A 20,456-nucleotide genomic window follows, 5' to 3' on the forward strand; every position below is an offset into this window, starting at 1 on the left:
TGCTCTGGCACCAGTGCCTACATGCTGGGATAATGATGAGATTGGCATGGTGGCCTCCTGCATTATTACTCATGTGATGGCAGCCAGAGGCCCATTTCTCTCTCGATCTCTCTCATGAAACTGACCATCTCTATAGGCCAACCCATCTATAGCAAAGAAAATCATTATTTTTGCTTCAGAAAAAAGTCACAACTGCTTTTTACATAGGAAACAAATTTTGTGGCTTATGAAATTGCTTCAGAAAAAGTCACAACTGCTTTTACATAGGAAACAAATTTTGTGGCTTATGAAATTGCAGCGTAGTTGTGGATTTTTTTTATTAATAGCGGGGGTTTTATCTAGAAGCATACATTGTTTGCTTTCTTTTTGTATATACCAACTCTCTTTATCCATGACCTCATATACAGATGGGCTCTATGCTGGAGTTCACTGCCCAAGCAGAGATACTTGGCAGCAACCATCAGATGCTCTTTACAATTATCATTCGCTGTTCAAATGAAATGGCCGATGATGGCTTTGACTTCAAAAAGTAGACAATCAAGTATAGGTCACCTGGTAATTACTCTGGTGGGTTCAAGCTGGACAAATCCATCCACGCTGTCCTGAAGTGACCTGGTCTTTTCCTGGGAGAGAAGTAATGAGTGAGATTTCCTTAGCTGAGATCAAATCTTTTGGCTTTATAGCAGCTGTCTTTCTGTACCGAACTTATTTCCATGTGTGAGCACTGAGGATTGTAATGGATTTATATCAGTCTTCAGAGAAAGGTTATGTTCTACCAGCATAACTGGGGGCCCTGCTATAGAAATATATTCTAAAACCTTCAGCCAAGCAAGAAAAAACCCAAAAACTGTTTTACCTGTCAGATTAGTGAAGTCATTGTTTAGTTCTGCCTTTGTGTTCTATGGCTGTGAAGGATTTATAGTTTACAAAATTTCCAGTGGTGTAAGGATAATCATAGCAGTTTTTTTGAGCCCAAGGCCAAAGGCAGAAAGCCCCTCAGAAACAAGACAATAAATATTCTGTTCCCCTTTCTATTATCAATATTGTTGTATTGCAGACTATGAGTTGTGCACATTGATGTCACCTGCCTGGTCCTCTATAGTTCTGCCATAGTGAAGGCTCAGACAGCGCTTCAGGTAGACAAGAGGTGCAATGAGACAGAGAACCTTTGGTGACAACTGTGACTGTGTTCCATGACCCATGGTGTGCAAATATGCCCTATGCAGGTCTCCAACTTCTGTAATGGCTCTTTTAGTGTGGGGAGCACAGTCCAGGTCCAAATCCAAGATGTTGCTTTGGGGCCCAGTGTTTTCCTGATTGCTTCCTGACAACTTCTCCCCTCCAACCAGCTTTTTTGAAAAAATGTTGAGACTATTACATAGGTGACCTCAACTTCCTGACACTGCAGAGCCTTTTCTCAGCTTTTGTATCATTTTTGCTATTCCCCACAGCTGATGGGAGCAGTGAAAATAGTTCTGGGTATTCTGAGTATGGAGCAGTGTATGACTCCTGCAAAGCCAAAGCACAAAATCAATTTAAATTGAACCTGTCAAGGAAGTAATATAGGGGCTTCCATCTCTAATCTCATTTTAAAAATGACTTTTCTTAAGACCCTGTAACTTCTTGAGTTACAGTACCAATATTTAAAATCAGAAGTTTTTATATTCTTGTCCCAGACCAGAAACCTAAAAGTATAAAAATCAGTGGGTAAGTATGCCAGGTAACTAGCATTCTCAGAAGGGGAGGTCAGCAGAGGCAGCCTCTATAGTTCCTCGCTGCAGGTTTCCTTAACATGTATGGAGATTTAAAGCTAAGGTCTCTGCACAAGTCCAAAACTCATGCAGCAGTCAATACTGACAAGAATGCCTATTTTTGCTATGATTTATTACCAGTACTGGAACATAACCATATGTATAATAAAATATGACCAAAAAATAGGGCCCTCTATATTGGTTCATAAGGGGTGTTAACCACACCAAAAAAAAAAAATAATGGTTTCTCTTGTAGGCATCATTTTTCTATACTCTAGATCAGGGGTGCCCACACTTTTTTTGGATTGCAAGCTACTTTTAAAATGACCAAGTCAAAATGATCTACTAAAAATAAAAACTTGGATTTAATAACCCTTGTGCGCCTTGCCTTTGCGATCTACCGGTAGATCACTATCCACCTGCTGGGCACCCCTGCTCTAGATATATTCATTATTTAAAACATCACCGAGCAGGTAAAGCACAAAAAAAAAGACCTTTTAAACAATAACAAAACCAGCTTTTACTTACTTATGCCATATAGATTTTTATTCTTTCTGCCATTTGCTATCTGTAGTCTAAGAACCAAAATTATTTAACACGCTTCCCCTAAGTCAGACCTGCCCAAGCCTGAAACTGGACAGTAAAAGCAGACGCAGCACAGTGATAAGCTCAATATTTTGTCACTCTGCTTTTTCTTCCAATTAAAACTCTTTTTGCCAGAAAATTAACTGATTGGCTTTTTGTGCTGCTACTCCATCTCACACTTCAGCCCTCCTACTGTAGCATAGGGATGACCAGGTCACATTTTGGGTATTTATTTTTCTGGCATTTTAAAAATACATTCCAAAGTCCTTGTTAAACTTACACTATTGTGGCATCTGAAGTCTCTCAATTGTTGTAGAAAAAACACTTGTCTAAAAAAGAATTTCTCTTTCTTGAATAATAAGGCCAGTTTTACACTGCTGATGCCGGTTTCTTGGCTGATGACAGTTATGGACCAGGGAAAACAGGAACGGCCAAAGTAACTTCTGGCCTATGTCTATCTACCAGTTACAGTGGACCTACTACCAATAAAATAAATCAGAGTGGGGTGCTTATATGTATATAAGAATCGACTTCATATGCTACGGCTTTGGGATTCTCTTAAGAACAAAGCTAAATAAATCAGTCTTCACCGTCCATTAATGGATCTATTTGATAATACACTTTTCCAACCGAGTTTTAATAATAGGTCTAGTTTCAAATGGTGGATTAAATTTTTTTTTTACCACAGTAGGATCTATGATATCTAGTTGAGAGGTACACTTCTTCAGCTATTTAAAAGAGAAGTATAATATTCCCAGTCGGGAACTTTTTTGTTATTTGCAAACTGGACACTTTCTTAATGGTCTGTTTGGTAGCCCACTGCCCTCTTTAACTATCACGGCCTTTGAACGAGTCTGTAGAGATAGGCCATTCTTTGTGGGTGCGATTTCTTTTCTATAAGCATCAATTAATAAAGTACAATTTTGTAAACTGTTGTCGTATTTATCAGCATGGGAAAGGGAGCTTGCTATAGTTTTTTCAGAGGAGGATGCCCTTAATTTATGGCAGGCTATTCCCAAATCTTCTAGAAATGTATTTGCTCTGGAAAATTCTTTTAAGGTTCTAATACAATGTCTTGCCCCTGCTAAAATGGCAAATTTGTTCCCCTCGATGTCGCCAATTTGTTTTAGAGGATGCTCAGCAAAAGGTACCATGTGCCATATATGGTGGCTTTGCCCTAAAGTGGCCAGAATGTGGATGAAATTATACCACATGATTTATACTGTAGTGGGGATAAATTTGCCAAAAAACCCACGGCATGCGCTCTTTCACATCCCTATTCCCAATGTTGATAGTAAATCTTTTGCTCTTATTTTGCATATTTTTATGGTTACCAAGCAGACTATTGCACATGCATGGAAAACTTCTGGATTGAATATTATGGAAATTAAAAACGGTATGCATAGGACAATGATTAACAAAAAGATTACGGCCATTATTAATGATTCTCATGATACATTTTTGGCTGTATGGCAACCTTGGCTTAACCATTATATACCATCCTCAGGGACTCCTTCCCTTTTACAAATGTAAGTGAATGTTTTAGGCTTACATTGTAACAGGACATTATTTTTTTGTTTTTTGGACGTTTTGCATACCATGGGTGTATGATTTGAAGGAGTATCTATAATGGAGAGTTTAGTTCACTTACAAAGATTGTTTCAAAGTAATAGTTGTTTGATTCTTTTTTTCAATATGATAAATATATCATATTGTAAAAGATTACACTTCAATTGGATTGTCAGCTAAGTTTGTGTTTATTGAATTTCAAAAAGAATTATGTAAACTTTAGCCATATGGAACCTGCACAGAAGCACTGGATGGTCTTCCATCCCTACTGCTAAGCTATTTGTTTTTAAAATAAAAGTTGGAACTAAAGTTTACTTTAAAAATGGGCATCAAGCAGGCCCCTATTGACAAAAGGGACAAGCAATGTCACTTCTACAATATATATTCCACAGTTATTGCCCCACTTACATTTCTGACTGGGTAAAAAAAAACTCCCCCTGCCGCTCTCTCCGCTCCTCCAATGAACTACTAATGACTTCCTCACTCATAACCTCATCACACGCACGGATACAAGACTTCTCTAGAGCTGCCCCAACTCTCTGGAATGGTCTTCCATCCCTACTGCTAAGCTATTTGTTTTTAAAATAAAAGTTGGAACTAAAGTTTACTTTAAAAATGGGCAGGCCCCTATTGACAAAAGGGACAATGTCACTTTTACAATATATATTCTTACATGCCTAATTGGCGTCCAGCTGCCAAAAATTGCTCAACTGCGCAGGTGCACTTGCACAGTAGTCATGTCATCCCAGCCCAGCCAATCAAGAATGTCAAAGATTGGGATGCAGAAGAAAAGGGAGGGTCAGAGGGGCTCACAAATGAATTTCCCATCAATAGTCATATGTTATCAACACATATAGGCCATTTTGGGAGGAAGTCAATTAGGGTTGCACACTTGTAATGCAAGTTGATGTATTTCGGGGGTGATCCAATTCATTTCTAATGACTGCCAAAAGTACACCTACACAACAAACTAGTGACCTGACCATGTAACCTTCCACAGTGCATATTGGCAAAGTACACAGCATGTTTAATGTTGTGCTCTGTATTGGTTGGTTGAAATCAGTTGGGTTTATGGTTTCATTTGCTCTGCAATAATAGGTGGGGATGCAGGAAAGGATGCCAGGATATGCTGTTTATTCCAGCAGAGGTGTGGAAATGATGTAATTATGGCCTTTCCAATAAAGATCGCTGACGCTTTGACCTCCAGAATGGAGTGAAAGGTAAAGGGGGGTGCCTGCAACGGGTAATGGACAGATGAGTTTAAAATATAAACTGCAGCGAGGCAGGTAAGCTTATTTTATTTATGCACTTTAATGCACTTACTTTTCTGCAATAAAGGACCTGCTCGGTAGCAATTTTTGTTTTTCATAGTTTAGTCCCGCTATAAGGTGACCATAAACTGGTGAATTGGTGCATAACCAGGGAAATATTCGATATCTAGACATGATTATGAGACATGATGTCTCTGCCCACCGAGCCACTTCAACCATACCCACCCCTTCCACCTGTAAATCATCACTGGCCCCCCCTCAGCCCTATTACTGTGGATGAAGTCTCTTCTCTTCTCTCATCATCTCCATCTACTACCTGTCCACTTGACCCAATTCCCTCTGATCTACTCGGTGCCCATTCCTCCACCCCGGCCCCTGCCCTAACCGAACTATTTAACCTCTCCCTTTCTACTGGTAAATACCCCTCAGCTTTTAAACATGCCATAATTCTCCCTATCTTAAAGAAACCCTCACTGGACCCCTCCCTACCCTCCAACTACCGTCCTATCTCCCTTCTCCCATATGTCTTTCCCACCACTACATATCTCCCATCCTATTGTGTGTGAAATTCCCCCACCTACTAGATTGTAAGCTCTTTGGGGCAGGGTCCTCTCCTCCTATATCACTGTCTGTATTAGTCTGTCATTTGCAATCCCTATTTAATGTACAGCGCTGCGTAATATCTTGGCGCTACATAAATCCTGTTTATTAATAATAATAATTATATCTCCCTGATATTGTTTATCTGGTTGCCGTGCACCTGTTGACCAGCCCCATTTTCTTGCCGGGTTAATGCCACTCTCTTGCTCTGACCCCCAATATTATTAAAACCTCCTCCTGCTAAATAATAACGGTGGCCACAATGGTGGCAGTGGCATAGTTTGAGCAACGAATGGGAATTCTAGATTAATATTCCATTAATAAATAAAACAAATGTTGATTGCGAATGCTGTATTTTCCAATGCATCCATGGTAGACTTGATGTTTTTATCAAATAAAATTGGAATATCTTCGAAATATCTACAGCATATATAGCCAGCTATAGTGCGTAACTCTAGCGGACGATTTTTGCAGATTTTTACCTTTCTCTGTTCTGAAGAAAATGCTGATTGTCGCACCATACACTATAAGGACGTGTTTATTGTTAGTTGACTTATTGTTAGTGATAGTTTACAGACTGAAGAGATGCTGTACATACAATGTTGTTCTTTTCTATGGAGAGGAAACAGAAGCGGTCATTGTTGGCGGCGGTAGTAATGTGATCATGCAGGAGGGCAGCAGTATAGGCTCAAACAGTCATCTCAAGCAGCACTGTGGCTCAGGGGTTAGCACTCTGGCCTTTGCAGCGCTAGGTCCCAGGTTTGATCCCCAGCCAGGACATTATCTGCATGGAGTTTCCAAGTTCTCCCTGTGTCTGCGTGGGTTTCCTCTGGGTACTCCAGTTTCCTCCCACATCCCAAAAACATGCAGTTAGGTTAATTGGCTTCTCCCTAACAATTGACCTTAGACTACATTATTCACATATGACTACAGTAGGGACATTAGATTGTGAGCTCCTTTGAGGGACAGTTAGTGACACGACTATGTACAGCACTGTGTAATATGATGGCACTATATTAGCCATCATATACTGTAGCCATCAAATACTGTATAATAATAATAATAATGTCTGTTCACTGTGTTAGACTGATTTCAGTATGGCCATGGCAATGCTGTAATAGGAAAAGCTGCACAATTAGTATAGAGAAAATCCGCTCAGATGTTTATCTTGTATAGCAAGCAATGCCTGAAATGTGACCTGCGCAGACTTTTGGGAACATCAGGCAGCCGATCAGATAGGCCCAGATAATTCTGGGAAGGATCCGTACACCTCCACAATACTGAATGCCTCCAAGTAACACCATATTACAATAAAGATCACATCGGAAATCTTCACCAGTTGTATAAGGTTACAAATTCTGTACATCAGACTAATTGAATTTGTGACCATCTGTGGAATATTTTCTCTAAAAATTATTAAGGTTGTACAATGCTGTCCCGTGTGTTTTTAGGTTGTCCCCAATGTTACTGAAAGGACGAAGCATGTCTAGGATTCAGAAATATATCTGGTTTGGAAAGCCATCTTTAATTTGTTAGCAAGTGATTTTGTGATTCCCCACTATCTGGTAGCATGAGTTACAAAAAACATCCACATGGCTCAGACAACAAATATGGATGATTTAGGATAATACACCAAACTAACCAGCCTACTATCCTAAAAGCTTACTGGTTGCCACGAAAGAACTACAAGTCTCAGTTATATGAAGTCTCTTTTAAGTTTAATGCTTACTTTGCCTTCCGCTGTACGGAGTTAGAAGGCATCACATGACCTAACACCTCCATCTTGATGTACGTAACGAAGTAAAGCCGCGCATGCGCCCTAAGCTAATCCCCCCTCCGCAGAGGGCAGAGCGAGATCAAGTGGGCGTGTCTATGACGGGAAAGGTGGCAGGGCGGGGCTATGCTTGGGGTCGGAGCCATGGCCACACTGGATGCTGAGGTGAGGAGGATGGCGGGAGCGAGAAAGTGGGGGTCCCTCTCGGCGTGTGAGGGAGAGGGGACCCCGGATGGGGCTGTGAGGAGGGATGTGTGCGCCATGTTCATGAGAACTCAGTCTGTACCGCCTGTGTGCTCTCCATCTGTGCGCCTCTCTGTGTCCTTTCCATCTGTGCACCCCCTGCAACCTAAACTAAGTGTTCCCACCCCCCGTGCTTACCCGCCGCTGTCCGTCTGTGGCTTACACCTCATAACCGTGCTGCTTCCTGTGCGGCCATAGCCCGGTGTAAGCGCTGCCCCACTGTCCATGTGAGTGCTGTACTCCCTGCACCATCCGGTGCCCTGATCCCCGCCACATCTACCCTGCTCTCCTATCACCCACCTGTGTGCCCCTTACTCATATACCTGCTCATGTCTGACCCTGCTATCCATCCACCCTGTGCCCAACCAGCCTCCATAACTCTTCCCTACCAGTGCCAAGAACTCTGCCTTCCTCTCTACTCGTACAATGCCCGCACCACCTGTATATGTGCCCTGTACTACCGGCACTGCCTTACCTACCTGCCCTGTGCAACCCTTGCCTCCTCATTGCATTTCCTGCCCCCCCCCCCCCTGTATCTTTCTGCCCCCCCCTGTATCTTTCTGCCCCACAAAGCCCCCGTCTCCTTGTTGTAGCTTTAGTTCCATGGACCCTCTCCCTGTCCTTTGTACCTTTTGTTACCCACAGCCCTTTCGCTGCACCTTTGTTTCTCTCCCTCTTATCTTTGTGCTCTGCAAACCCCTCCCCTCATCCCCACATTGCACCATTGTGTCCTGAGGACCCCCCATACACCCTCCTATCCCCCCTCCCTCCTATCTCTCCCCCCTATGCACCTGGTCTGCACATTGCACCATTATCCTGTGGACCCTCTCTCTCCTTTTGGTACCTATCCTAACAAAAAGTCCCACTCTACCATTGTTATGAACCTATCTGCTCTCTCTTTCACCTTTGTGCCTTGTAGCCCCAGTCTCCTTCTTGAATTGTTGTGTACCCCAATGTCCTCTTCTTGTGTCTTGCACCTTTCATAACCCTTATCTACCTACCTGTGTGCAGTAAGTTGGGTGGGAAGAAGCTGTAGGTGGGTGACAATCCCAATATTTTGAACCAACTTTTCAGTATCCACCCAAAAGCATCTTAAGTTAAGTTTTTTGTAGGAAGAACCTGCAAACACTGCAGTGACAGTGAAATGCTGCATCCAGACTGCACACACCACATTAGTTCAGGGCACGCTGCAGTTATTCCCTGCAATATAGTTAATGTACTGTTTTGATGACCTTTAAAGTACTAAATAATCCAAAATAACCGTGCACGTAATTCCTGTTCCCACAGTGTTGTTGTAATGTGTGCTTTAGCACACCACAAGTCATGTTCTGGTGCACTGGCATGCTATCCGTTCTTGGGCACCCTTAATGAACCTTTCCAATCCATTGCCATGTTTTCTGCTAATGTAGATTTAGAGGGGAACATTGATTCCACAATGATTAGAGAGAATTAGGAGGAGGGAAAGAGAAAGACAGGCTTTTGTAGGGCACAATATTTTTCTTAAAAACTAAACTTTATTTGCTTTGAAAATCCTAAAACTAGACAGAGGTATCCTATGCCAGTGTTAAACTAACATAGGTGTCCTAGTCTCAAAAACAAACATGTAGTATTTTTGAGTGTCAAATTCTGTTTACAACAAAAAATTGTTACAACAAAACACGTTTTTGTTGTAAACAGAATTTGACACTCAAATACTACACATGCATGTTTTTGAGACCAGGATAACTTTTTAACCACTGGTATAGGATACCTCTGTCTAGTTATAGGATTTTCAAAGCAAATAAAGTTTAGTTTTTAAGAAAAATATTGTGCCCTACAAAAGCCTGTCTTTCTCTCTCTCCTCCGGATTCTCTCTAGTATTAGTTCAGGCTTGGCACACCGGAGTGCACCCCTTCCTATCTTTTGGGGTAACTATCCTTGGTGGAACACACCCTTCCACAATTTTTAAATAACAGTGAGTTTGAGATAAAACACAAATCTCCTGATGCACTTTTTATGGTCATGTCAGAATGGAATTGAAAGGCTTACTAATCTGAGGAGATCGATAGCTCATTGCATTGGAAGGTTTGGCATTGCATTTCGATGCCCATCTTTGAAGCATGCCAGAAGCAGCGAGGACTGAGGGCCTACTCTCACTATGTGCAGTTTGTTACACTGCCCTACAAATCATGTTTGATACTCAGGAACATCAGATATATTTCACTGTCTGACGTTCTCCCTATATACGCCTGCACTGAGCATCACAACAAACAGCAATGCAGGTAGTTGTGCATCACAGTAAGTCACAGCCACAGAATGTGTCACAGTGTGAATGAAGCTTTAAGACTTAGAGAAAGGCTAATGCATACATACACCACACTATGCTGCATGTTTATAATGCATACATACATTCACCACACTATGCTGCGTGTTTATAATGCATACATACACCACACTATGCTGCATGTTTATAATGCATACATACATTCACCACACTATGCTGCATGTTTATAATGCATACATACATCATACATACACCACACTATGCTGCATGTTTATAATGCATACATACACCACACTATGCTGCATGTTTATAAAGTAGTCAATGTAAAGTTCACAAAACAGGTAAATCAAAACTAAATTCCAAAATTAAAATAATATCTGACCTGTCAGGTCCTTTATTGCAGAAGGGAGAGGTAATGCCTGATTGCAACTTAAACTCAACTTTCCCTATTCTATCATGGGGCCGCCATCTTCTTTTGCTTTTCTTTCTGCTTCCAGATCTTTAGCTATCATGTTTGGCTTGACCGGGATGACTCCTGTGCATGTACATGGGGGTTTATTTGGTGCTGTTTTCTTCCAGCAGGGATCAGACAGATAAGGAATAATAATAAATATGTTTTATGCAGAAGGCACATTGCCTGTTTCTTCAATAAAGCCTGATTGCAAAATGATGCACTAGTTTCTGCCCTTTAAAACACCTGAAAGATTTCATGCCATTTTAGAAATATGTTCCCAGTATTTATTTACACAGAAGAGTCATTTGTTTACACAAGCCTATTAGTGTAAATAAAAACGCAGCATTGGCCTATGCATGTTTATAATGCATACATACACCACACTATGCTGCATGTTTATGATCATACATACACCACACTATGCTGCATGTTTATAATGCATACATACATGCATTATACAGAGCATTTTCTTGTTGGGCTGTAGAGAAAACACATCCTGTTGGGCTGTAGAGAAAACACATCCTGCAGGGAAAGTGTTAAAACTCGATAAAACACCTTCTAAATAGCCAAAAATGCTTCAAATGCCTCTAAATGTTCTAAACACCCTAATTGACATGAATGGGACGTCTGGGAGGCGTCTCCCCTATTCTAACTTTTCTCTGGTGCTTACCTTGGTTTAAAACATATTTAAAATTGATTTGAAACTCATACAGATTCTGTATGGGCATTTATAAGCTTTTAAAATTAAAGTTGGTATAGACTTAGCCTAAGTTACTTACATTAAAGTATATTTTATATTAAAGTTTTATTCTGACGTTTGTGAACAGTGTTTAAAAAAGTGCAAATGTGTATGCATAACTTTCTCTAGCCTAAAAGAAAAATGCAAGGCAAGATCGGAAGAAAAAAACAAACATTATTTTAGAATGAATTTTTTGTATGCTGACCAGAAAGGCAAAGGCTGATCCCTCATATGACTACATGGAAGGTTTAGCTTTGAGGTGGTATGGCCAACAGCAGCATACAGAATGTAACTTTACGGAACATTCCACTAAATATTAAATATAAGCAAATTTCTGGTGTAAATATGGAGAATTGCTTCTACAACAAACGGTAATCATTAAAAGCCACAATGAGCTACAAGAAGAAAAGCAAGCTGAAGGTTTTAGAATGACTATCACAATCCAATGAATGAAAAGTAATTTAACATCTGTGGTTGTAGTTGTATTCTGTGCATGCAAACACTGTCAAAGATATCTCAGAATTAAAAGTGATCAGCAAGAAAAGTGGGCAGAAATCTCCACAAGAAGATAACCTTTAACTTAGTGTCCAAACTTTTGCATAACACACAATTACTATAAGAAGAAAGGAAGGTTGTGTGCAGAGCTGAGGTTGGGTGATATCTAGAAACGATGAGGATGTATATGGAGGAGAAAGATTGGTAGGTTAGAGTTAAGCCCTATAAAAACATCAGATTGCGGACCAAGATGAACAATGAGCTTGGAAATCTAGCGTGTAAACAGCAGTTCCCTGATGTCATTTAGCAATCTGCTCTGGTAGATTGATGAATGACTGCTGTACTGCTCTATGGAGGAGGAAGCAGTGGAGTGCCGCTTGCTTATCCTCCCCTCCCCATAGAACAGAATGTGGCGGTGTGGTGAGTACAGTATGAATTGAAAAGGCGTTAGTCTGGTACTTGGTAGGCTGAAAAGGACAATGTTCAAATGGAATTTGAACTGCCCTGAAACGCATTTTGTTTAAATATTCCGTTTTGGAGTTCTGTTGACTTCATATTTATTTACAAAACCAATGCAACGGTGCCATTTTTGCAGTCATTTTGGTTACTGATTATCTTTGGTTGTTTTCAGCCATACAGCTTACAATATGAACTCTTTCTGTTTTTTTTTTTTTTTTTTTTTTTTTTTTGCTATGTAATGTTAAAACAAACTTGCAGACAAAATAAAATAGAAAAACAAAACAGAAACACATCTTTAGTTAAGCATTTAAAAACCTAATCTGATTACATTTTGTCAGTGAAAATACTGAGAAATTGGTGGGTCACAGAACTGAATATATGATCAGTTTTTTTTGTAAAGTGTAATCACTAAACATTTAAAACAAGTTTATATTGTTTGTCAGATAAATGTGAACTGCAAGTATTTAGTTATTCCAGATTCCAGCCATTGTGTTTCACATGTTTACCAGGTTAATTTAAACTGCTTTGCTAGAAAAGACTCTTTAGAAAATTATAAACCACAACAGAACGCTTGTATTGAGAGTTTGATATTATCCAAGGCTTCCAGATTTGGTGGTATACATAAGGTGCTTTGCTCTTGATAAAATGTTGCTATCAATTGTAGGGATTTATGAGGCAAATGTGTCAGGTTTGGAAAAAGAATGCCAAGGTGAAAACATGAGATGAGCACAAAATAGTTTGCAGTTCCCCAGTGAGTATAAGGCTAAACTGTGGGCAGAAAAACTTCTGATTTAAATATGTCTCCAATAATATAGAAAGCCAAAACGTTAAAACCATTCCAGTTGTCCAGTCCAGCTGCCGGTAAGCTCCAACCCAGGGTTAGGCAAACTCCGGGCTTTAGGCCAGATACGGCCTAGCCAGTAGTCCATTCCGGCCTAACGGCCCCCTATCAATCCGGCCCTATCCCCGCCGGCAGGGGTCAGCAACCCGCGGCTCTTGGGCCACCTTGTTATGCCTCCCTTCCCTATTTACCACGCCGGCATTAACAGTTCCGGGGTAAGGGGAAATTCCCTCTCCTCTTCAGAGGCGTTCGTGATGGGGGTCGAAGCCATCACCTCGGGACTCGAGGGAGAGTCCGGCCTAGTGTGCCTTCTTGGCCTCCTAAAATGGCCTAGTAGCCAACAAAGTTTTCTGACCCCTGCTCTAACTCATCAAGCATGGACAGCACAAGAGCTGTGAAGGTGTCCTATGGTACCTAGCACCAAGATGTTAGGAGCAGAACCTATAGGCTAAGCCAAAATTTTTCCTCATTTTAACACATCACCTTAAGAAGCAAAAAGCAATAGAATTAAGTTAATGAAAGAGCAGCAACAGACTGTTTAAGGTCATCTGTCTGCTCTTAGCTGTTAACATGTTCTATGATAACACTTTAAAATGCAGGATTCCGGATTTGCTTTAAATGCAGGAAAGTAATGTTACTTCTTCCAGCCAGCAAGCTGCCATTCAAGGGAAAATAAAAGCCTAAAATTAGGTCATATTCTGGTATTCCAGTAAAAAAAAAAATTTAATGTATTAAATACATATTTAAGATATGTATTTTTAAATAAATACATATCTTTATGCATTTGTGTTTAATATCTATTTGTGCTCAGGTTTAGATTTTTTTTCGGAATGGGGACAAGCAGGCAGTCAGTAAAGATTCAGAAAGTAATGGAACCGTTAAATGTACATGAGTGCTAGGCAAACTGCATTGTCAGGTGGTCAGCAATGGTAGCCGACATCTTCATCTGTAAGGGAATTGAAGCCAAAATGCTTTGTTTAAACATTTTAATGTAGATTTTTTTTTTAAATTTTTAGAATTTATAACTGTCAGATTTAGCACAGTTGCCATTCACTGAGCTCAGATTGTTGTTTTGGTTTAAAATGAAAAGTAGCTCCTGCTTGGTCCCTTTGCAATATTTATACTAGCAACCAAATGTGGATTGTTACTCCTGGTTTCCCAGATAAACCCATTGTGGTTACAGATCATGCAGGCCAGGGGCTAATCTCATAGTGTTATTATTGTTAATAAACAGGATTTATATAGTGCCAAGATACTATGCAGCGCTGTACATTAAATAGGGTTGAAAATGACAGTGACACAGGAGGAGGAGAGGAACATGTACAGAAGAGTTTATCATATTACATAATTGTGCCTGGTCTCAGGATGGGAAATCCTGTCCACATTAGTGCTACAGACTGTGTGTGGATTCCTTGCAGGACATTTATGAAGGATTCCTGGAGAGGATCAAGTTTCACGGCAAACAGTAGTCAATGGCCTAAAGTCGACCTGAACTTAAAAAGTAGCATTCAGTTGTTAAGTTTTTGATGGCTTTACCTTAGAAACCGCTCCTAGGTTATTGTATTCTGCACGTGTTAGATACATTTGTTGTATGTTAGAGGTGACCTTTTAATGAGAGAATATGTAAGCCGCCATTTTCTACTTGTTTCTAAATATGTGCAGCTTGCCTGGTTGGTGTTCTGAATCTGTCTTAATAACTTCCGTATCACTGACCCAGATTTAGTACGCAGCTCAGATGTTTAAACGTATTGTCCCAAAACTTGTCACAGTTCTTTGCATGCTTGTTTCAGACATGTATGGGAAACTACTGAACCAAATGCTCAACTTTACTTCCAAGAAATTAGTTTTTTAGCAGTTCAGGAATCTTAGTTTTTATAAATTCATAGTGGAAAAATTACTTTACCTGTACATTATTTTAAAGTTTAGCCTTTACTGCTTAGTTAAAACCCATAAAGTATTGTTTGACTTGCCAGAGATATTTATGCACATAATTTTTTGAACTCCCATTTCTGTTATTCTGTTCTATTCAAGTTTATAGTCTCAGGGATTAGGTTCCAACTTTTCTTGCCAGGACTAATTCCGCTAGATCTGTGTGCGTTTCCTATTCTTTTCAGCATCAAAGTGTTTATAACTATGCTGTCCCTATGGCTTTGCTGAGAACTGAGGTATATTGGTAATAGGAAGTGTTATCCTGCACTGCGCTGCACTTGTCTGACCTTCAGTCTGTGGCAGTACAACCCATAGGTTAAAGACTTCTCAAGAAAATAATTTTACACTGACTTCAAAATACTAATAATGCTTTCTAGACTGTTGAGGAGATTTCCGCCCACCTCCTATCAGGATAGAAAGCAGTGGTAAATCTCTCCGACTGGTACTCAAACAAAAACACATTTCTAGTAAAAAGGAAGTTGGGTTAGAACTTCTGACTGTTTTATTGCTTTATACTGCTCAGCATTGATGTGTTGAGGAGGTGTGGTCACCTACACATCCTTGTGTTTGTAATTATTAACATATGCTTGACTTTCAGACTGTCTATGGGTTACCCATTCATATATCTAGATGGAAAGGGTTCATTTTCCTAATTTATGTTGTGTTGTGTGATTGTTTCAAGTTCAAATAGAACTCTTTAAATCCTTCGTCCTCCAATCCAGCCTTTACAGGTTAACATTCCAGCTTCCCCTGGGAGTGCACAGACAATTGGGCTGTAATAGGGCAGTAATGGGGAGATTAATCTACACTCGGGGTAAATTGGTATCACAGGGATTCAGAAGCTGGTGTGATATCCTGCAGGTGTCTGGTCCATATGGAGGATGCTGCAGGGAGAGATAAGATACGTGAACAGACATTGCCTTTACATTGGTGGTCCCATCTTTCCTAAGACATTTCCTGTTTTATCAACATTACCATCTTTTTAAACACCATTTTTTATTCTGTATCTTTTCCTTGGGGTTTAAATTGAGAAAATCTGATGAAGCAGAGGATTGAAATGGTCTCAGAACTTTTTTTTTTTTTCATGAATATTAGGCAATCAGTGAGGAATAGATGTGGATGTGTGTATACAAATATAAAAAGAGCACCTGTTGTATTGATGTGAACAGTTTCTCTAAAAGAGGTGTGTGTTTTTTAAATCATCCATTGTCTAAGTGTGCTTAGAATTGGACATGTGAGCACTGTTTTGTGCAGAGTACACCATTATGGCCTGAGCTCATAGGAAGGGAGTTAATTTATTCAGCCCCGATGGGAACCGAAACTGGACCACGGAGAAGAGTGTCTACAGTCCCACTGGGTTTTACTTGGCCTGTTGTGATCAAGTCAGAAATCAGTGACTTAGGTAGGAGCTTGACGGGTCAGAGAAGCATTGCTGGCATTTAAACCGGATTGTGATCCTAGTCTGAAAGTTGGGAAGTTTATACTCCATAGGGAAGGGTCAGGTAATATATTTATATATTGAAAAACTCTCAAAGAGTTTCTATTCAAACTCTTTTTAAGTTGTTTATTTTTCACAATGTGCCTTTCAGGGGATACTATTCTTAGATATGCAGTGTCCTAAGTAAAGTAATATTCTTGGTATACGTACCACTTTAGTGGCACAAAACCTTGGAATTAAACTAGCAGTTTTACTTTTATATGTTGTACAGTGATGGCTTACTCCCTGACGGTGGTGCTGCAGCTTCAGTTTATGCTTCAATCTACAGTTCAGTGTGTGTGTGTGTTACATACATACTATATAATTTTTATGTATCTCACTATTAAAAAATGAAGACACCTCTGCCCTACTTGGCCATTTTTGTACTGAATAAAAAAAACATATTATCTCCAATTACCTGTCAGATTTGATCTTGTCTTGCTCATCCCCCATCCATGCAAAATGAATCTTAGAGTTTATTTAAGAGTCTTTCCTCTGGAATAGGACAAATCCTGTTCTCTGGGGAAGGAATATGTACACATTTGTAATGATGCTCTAAACTTAGTGTAAGCTGTTCGGGGCAGAGCCCTCTCCCCTTCATGTGTCACTTTCTGTATCTGCCTGTTATTTGCAACCTGTTTAATGTACAGCTCTGCATAAAATTTGGTGCTATATAAATACTGTTATTTCATATTAATAATAGGATGTAGTTTAAGTTATTTGTGCACAGGAAATCAAAATAATATTCTATCATTCCAGATTTTTACTTTTTTGTTTTCTTTATTCCCCATAACACAATTTTATTTTCTTTGTTGACTTGGCTTTCTGTTACTGTTTACTCTCTGGACACCAAGTACAAAGCCTGACAGCTGATGACCCACAAAGCAATGTGAATACCTCAGGATGGGTTAAACATAGACCAGAACTGTAGTGGAGAGGTCTCACTGCAAAGTTCCATAGATTGTATTTGTACCATTAGATTTGGCTGACTAGACCTAGACTTATGAGTGTATCCTCTACCGGATCTGTGCTCTGCTGGTCAAATCGATTTCTCTGATAGGTAATTACTTGGTTGGAAGTCTGAAAACACAGACACATATATGTGCAATATTCTGCCCTTCTGAATGTGGGGTGGGATGGGAATGGATTTGCTTCATTGTTCATACACATGTCATGAGTTTGTTTGCCTGTGCATCTCATTGAAAAACCATTTTTACGAAAAGCTTACAATTTGTTGACTGTGGAATTCACATCAGATCTAATCATTTTCTCAGACTAGTGAAAATTTTCCTACATGTACTATTAGGTACACTAATAACTAACTGTTATTACAACTTTACTTTGTATTTACTGACTGTTTATGTATGGCGGATGGTCAATTGGAAAGGCCACACTCACTGCAGACCAGGGCTTAAAACTTGCATTTTTTTTTGTAATAGGCCATGATGCTTAATGTTGTAAATTTGTGTACATAAAACAAGCAGAATGGATTTTTTTAAAAAAATGTGGCAACATTTAGACCTTTATCCTTATGCACAGATTGTTTTGTTCGTTGGTTTGTTTCCATCTGACCATTTGCAGCAGGAAGCTGCAGAAGCTCTGTATTAAAAGGATTTGAATACATACAAATCGTTGTATATGCAAGGGGAAATTTTTCATGGCCAAGGGCTGAACATAAACAGATAAAGGCGGATTAAAAGTCTGTAATAATGTATGCTTATCCATGACACTTCTTTTTAAACCTTGGACTGGGTTGCAGAAGGTTGTACATGTGTACATTGTAGCTCAAATGTTTTGCTCTGCAGTGAAAGCTTGTGTCATTTTTTAGGAGGTTCTTCCTCTAAACTTAAACAAAATTTAATCTACTTTGAGTGTTTTGTACAGTTAAAGGTGTACAGCCCTTGATTGAGAAGGATAGACATTAGGGGTTCCTTTGTAAACGATTATGAAAGGGTTTATAATATAAAGTTGAGCATGAATATTGAGCATTGCTAGTGTGCCTATGCAGCTAGTTAAACTAATTTTTGTGTGTTTTTAAGGGCTGTTTACTGAATTTTGTGTGTTTCACCCACTATTCTGGATAATCCATTGAAATAGGCCCTGGTGGTGGCTCTTGCTGATCTCATAAACCTTCCTCTGTAAACAAGCTGTAAGCCATGATCTCCAGCTAGAGGGAAGAGCCTGCACTGAGCATGCTCCCAGTGTGTCTGTTGCTGGAAGCTCATGAAGACACCAGTGAAGGCCTTAGCTGCTCCTGGAGGGAATGTGATGGCCTAGTGGCCTGCTTTGAAGGTCTGTCATGTGTTAACTGTCTGGATTCATGAAGAGATTGTTTTGATCGGCAGACCAACACCTTGATCGCTGCCTAGATCTCCTTTTTTCTACTAGTCACCAGGCTGCTGGCTTGCTGTAATCTTTGTCTCATTTCTTTTCCAGGCACCTGGGGAAAATTTGCATATTGTGAGTTTGCTCCTGCTTTCTTTTGTACAAATGTCTGTGACTTGTGTCATAAGAAACTTCTTATATACTTGAGAAGAATATTTTAGGCTCATAGACTAGAATTTTATTGTAAAGATCGACAAGATCTCAGTAAATATACAATGACCCTTATTTTGGACAATGCTCTGATGATCTGTTCAAAAGCCAATACACAATCAAAATATTTGTTTTCAGGCTTGGACAGTTTATGGAGACTAAAAAAAGTGATTTATGTGAGAAAAACAGAACAAAATGTCTTTGTAGTTTAAGGGTTTGCTAAACAGATTACCATCTGCCTACCGGTAGTGTTTAACAGGAAATCCCAGACATTAGTATATGTTTTTATCATATAGATGTGTGTTTTTTTTCTGATTTCCATATTCTATCAATGCTGAATGTGGTCATTTTTAATTCTGCAAGTGCTTCTGAGAGTCTTTATGCTTTTTAGGCATGTCTTGTTCTTTATAAGCAAAGCAGGTTTTTAGTCTGTGCACAAAAATCATTGCACATTATAACACAATAGTAGATTTTAAGTCACCCAAAGTTGCATTGATCTACCTCGATCTTACCTTTATTAGTAGGCCATTAAAAGAGAATGTCCAGCTCTTTAACACCCTGGCATAAATTGTTTTGAGTAAAAAATTAAGCCACAAAAAGAGGCTATTACTTCCTCTGAAAGGTTACTTTGTTTTTTAAGGTACCAATGTTACATTTGTAAGGTGCATGTATGCTAAATTCTAAAGAGCTATAATATTAAGCTGGATTTTATCTGTGGCCCTGCTAATTGGATTTCTTGTTGAATGCCTGAACAGTGGGGTCTAAATCTGCTGTATTTGGTAATGTCCATCCCACTCCTATTTCCAATGTTAGGGTTACCTTAGAATAATAACCAGTGATGCAATTGTTATTAATATCTCTTGTGACAGTCAGAATCTGTAATGGTGTGGCTGCAATTATTTTCGGTCATTAGCAAATAAGCTTTTTATATCTTGATGAAAAATAACGGCAGCTGATGTCTTCATTTTTTTAACCTTTTCTAGGTTCCTTATGTCTAAGCATTTGAATGAGGAATAGTTTTTAGATCTCAGCAGCTTGAGAGAGAATGGCAGATGTCTCGCTGAATATCATTGTTTTGTAAAGAGTTTGATGATCTATAAGCTTAGCATCTGAAGTTTTTAGTGAGTATATCCTACTTGTAAAGTTTTATGTAAAGCAGAAATCCCTAAGAGTAGGGAAGGGTTCAAAAAAAAAAATTCCGTTGAGATTTCCTGTTTTGAAGGTGCAACTGGAAATAAGAGGAAATCTATTCGAAAAAGCATTTCTTTTTGAGATTTCTTTTCCCACCTATTTTTTTTTTTTTTTATAATGGCTGAAAATTTTTACGTTTCCCCTCAGTTTCTGTCTATCAATGGTCACCAGGAAAAAAAGACAAGCAATGGTGACACAAACAGCAATAAAAACATTGCAAAGAGTCTTACCCTACCCTTCACTATACAAAATGAAGAAAAAGCTGTTTGGCTTTACAAAC

General features: G+C 39.4%; 1 protein-coding gene across 6 annotated transcripts in view; it reads left to right on the forward strand.

Moving 5' to 3' along the window:
• The first annotated feature begins 7,654 nt into the window (after positions 1 to 7,654).
• EHMT1 (euchromatic histone lysine methyltransferase 1) overlaps positions 7,655 to 20,456 on the forward strand; it is a 74,713-nt gene continuing 61,911 nt past the window's right edge. For 4 of the 6 annotated variants that reach the window (XM_072430634.1, XM_072430635.1, XM_072430641.1 and 1 more), the window contains exon 1: positions 7,655 to 7,715. In XM_072430634.1, the coding sequence (XP_072286735.1) occupies positions 7,677 to 7,715 (39 nt within the window). In that variant the 5' untranslated portion in view covers positions 7,655 to 7,676. Of the gene's footprint in view, positions 7,716 to 18,512; positions 18,911 to 19,817; positions 20,107 to 20,456 lie in introns of those variants that run through there. The other 2 variants (XM_072430638.1, XM_072430639.1) reach the window with 2 other exon arrangements.

The sequence above is a fragment of the Pyxicephalus adspersus genome, chromosome Z (assembly GCF_032062135.1).
Source record: "Pyxicephalus adspersus chromosome Z, UCB_Pads_2.0, whole genome shotgun sequence".
Classification (NCBI taxonomy): domain Eukaryota; kingdom Metazoa; phylum Chordata; class Amphibia; order Anura; family Pyxicephalidae; genus Pyxicephalus; species Pyxicephalus adspersus.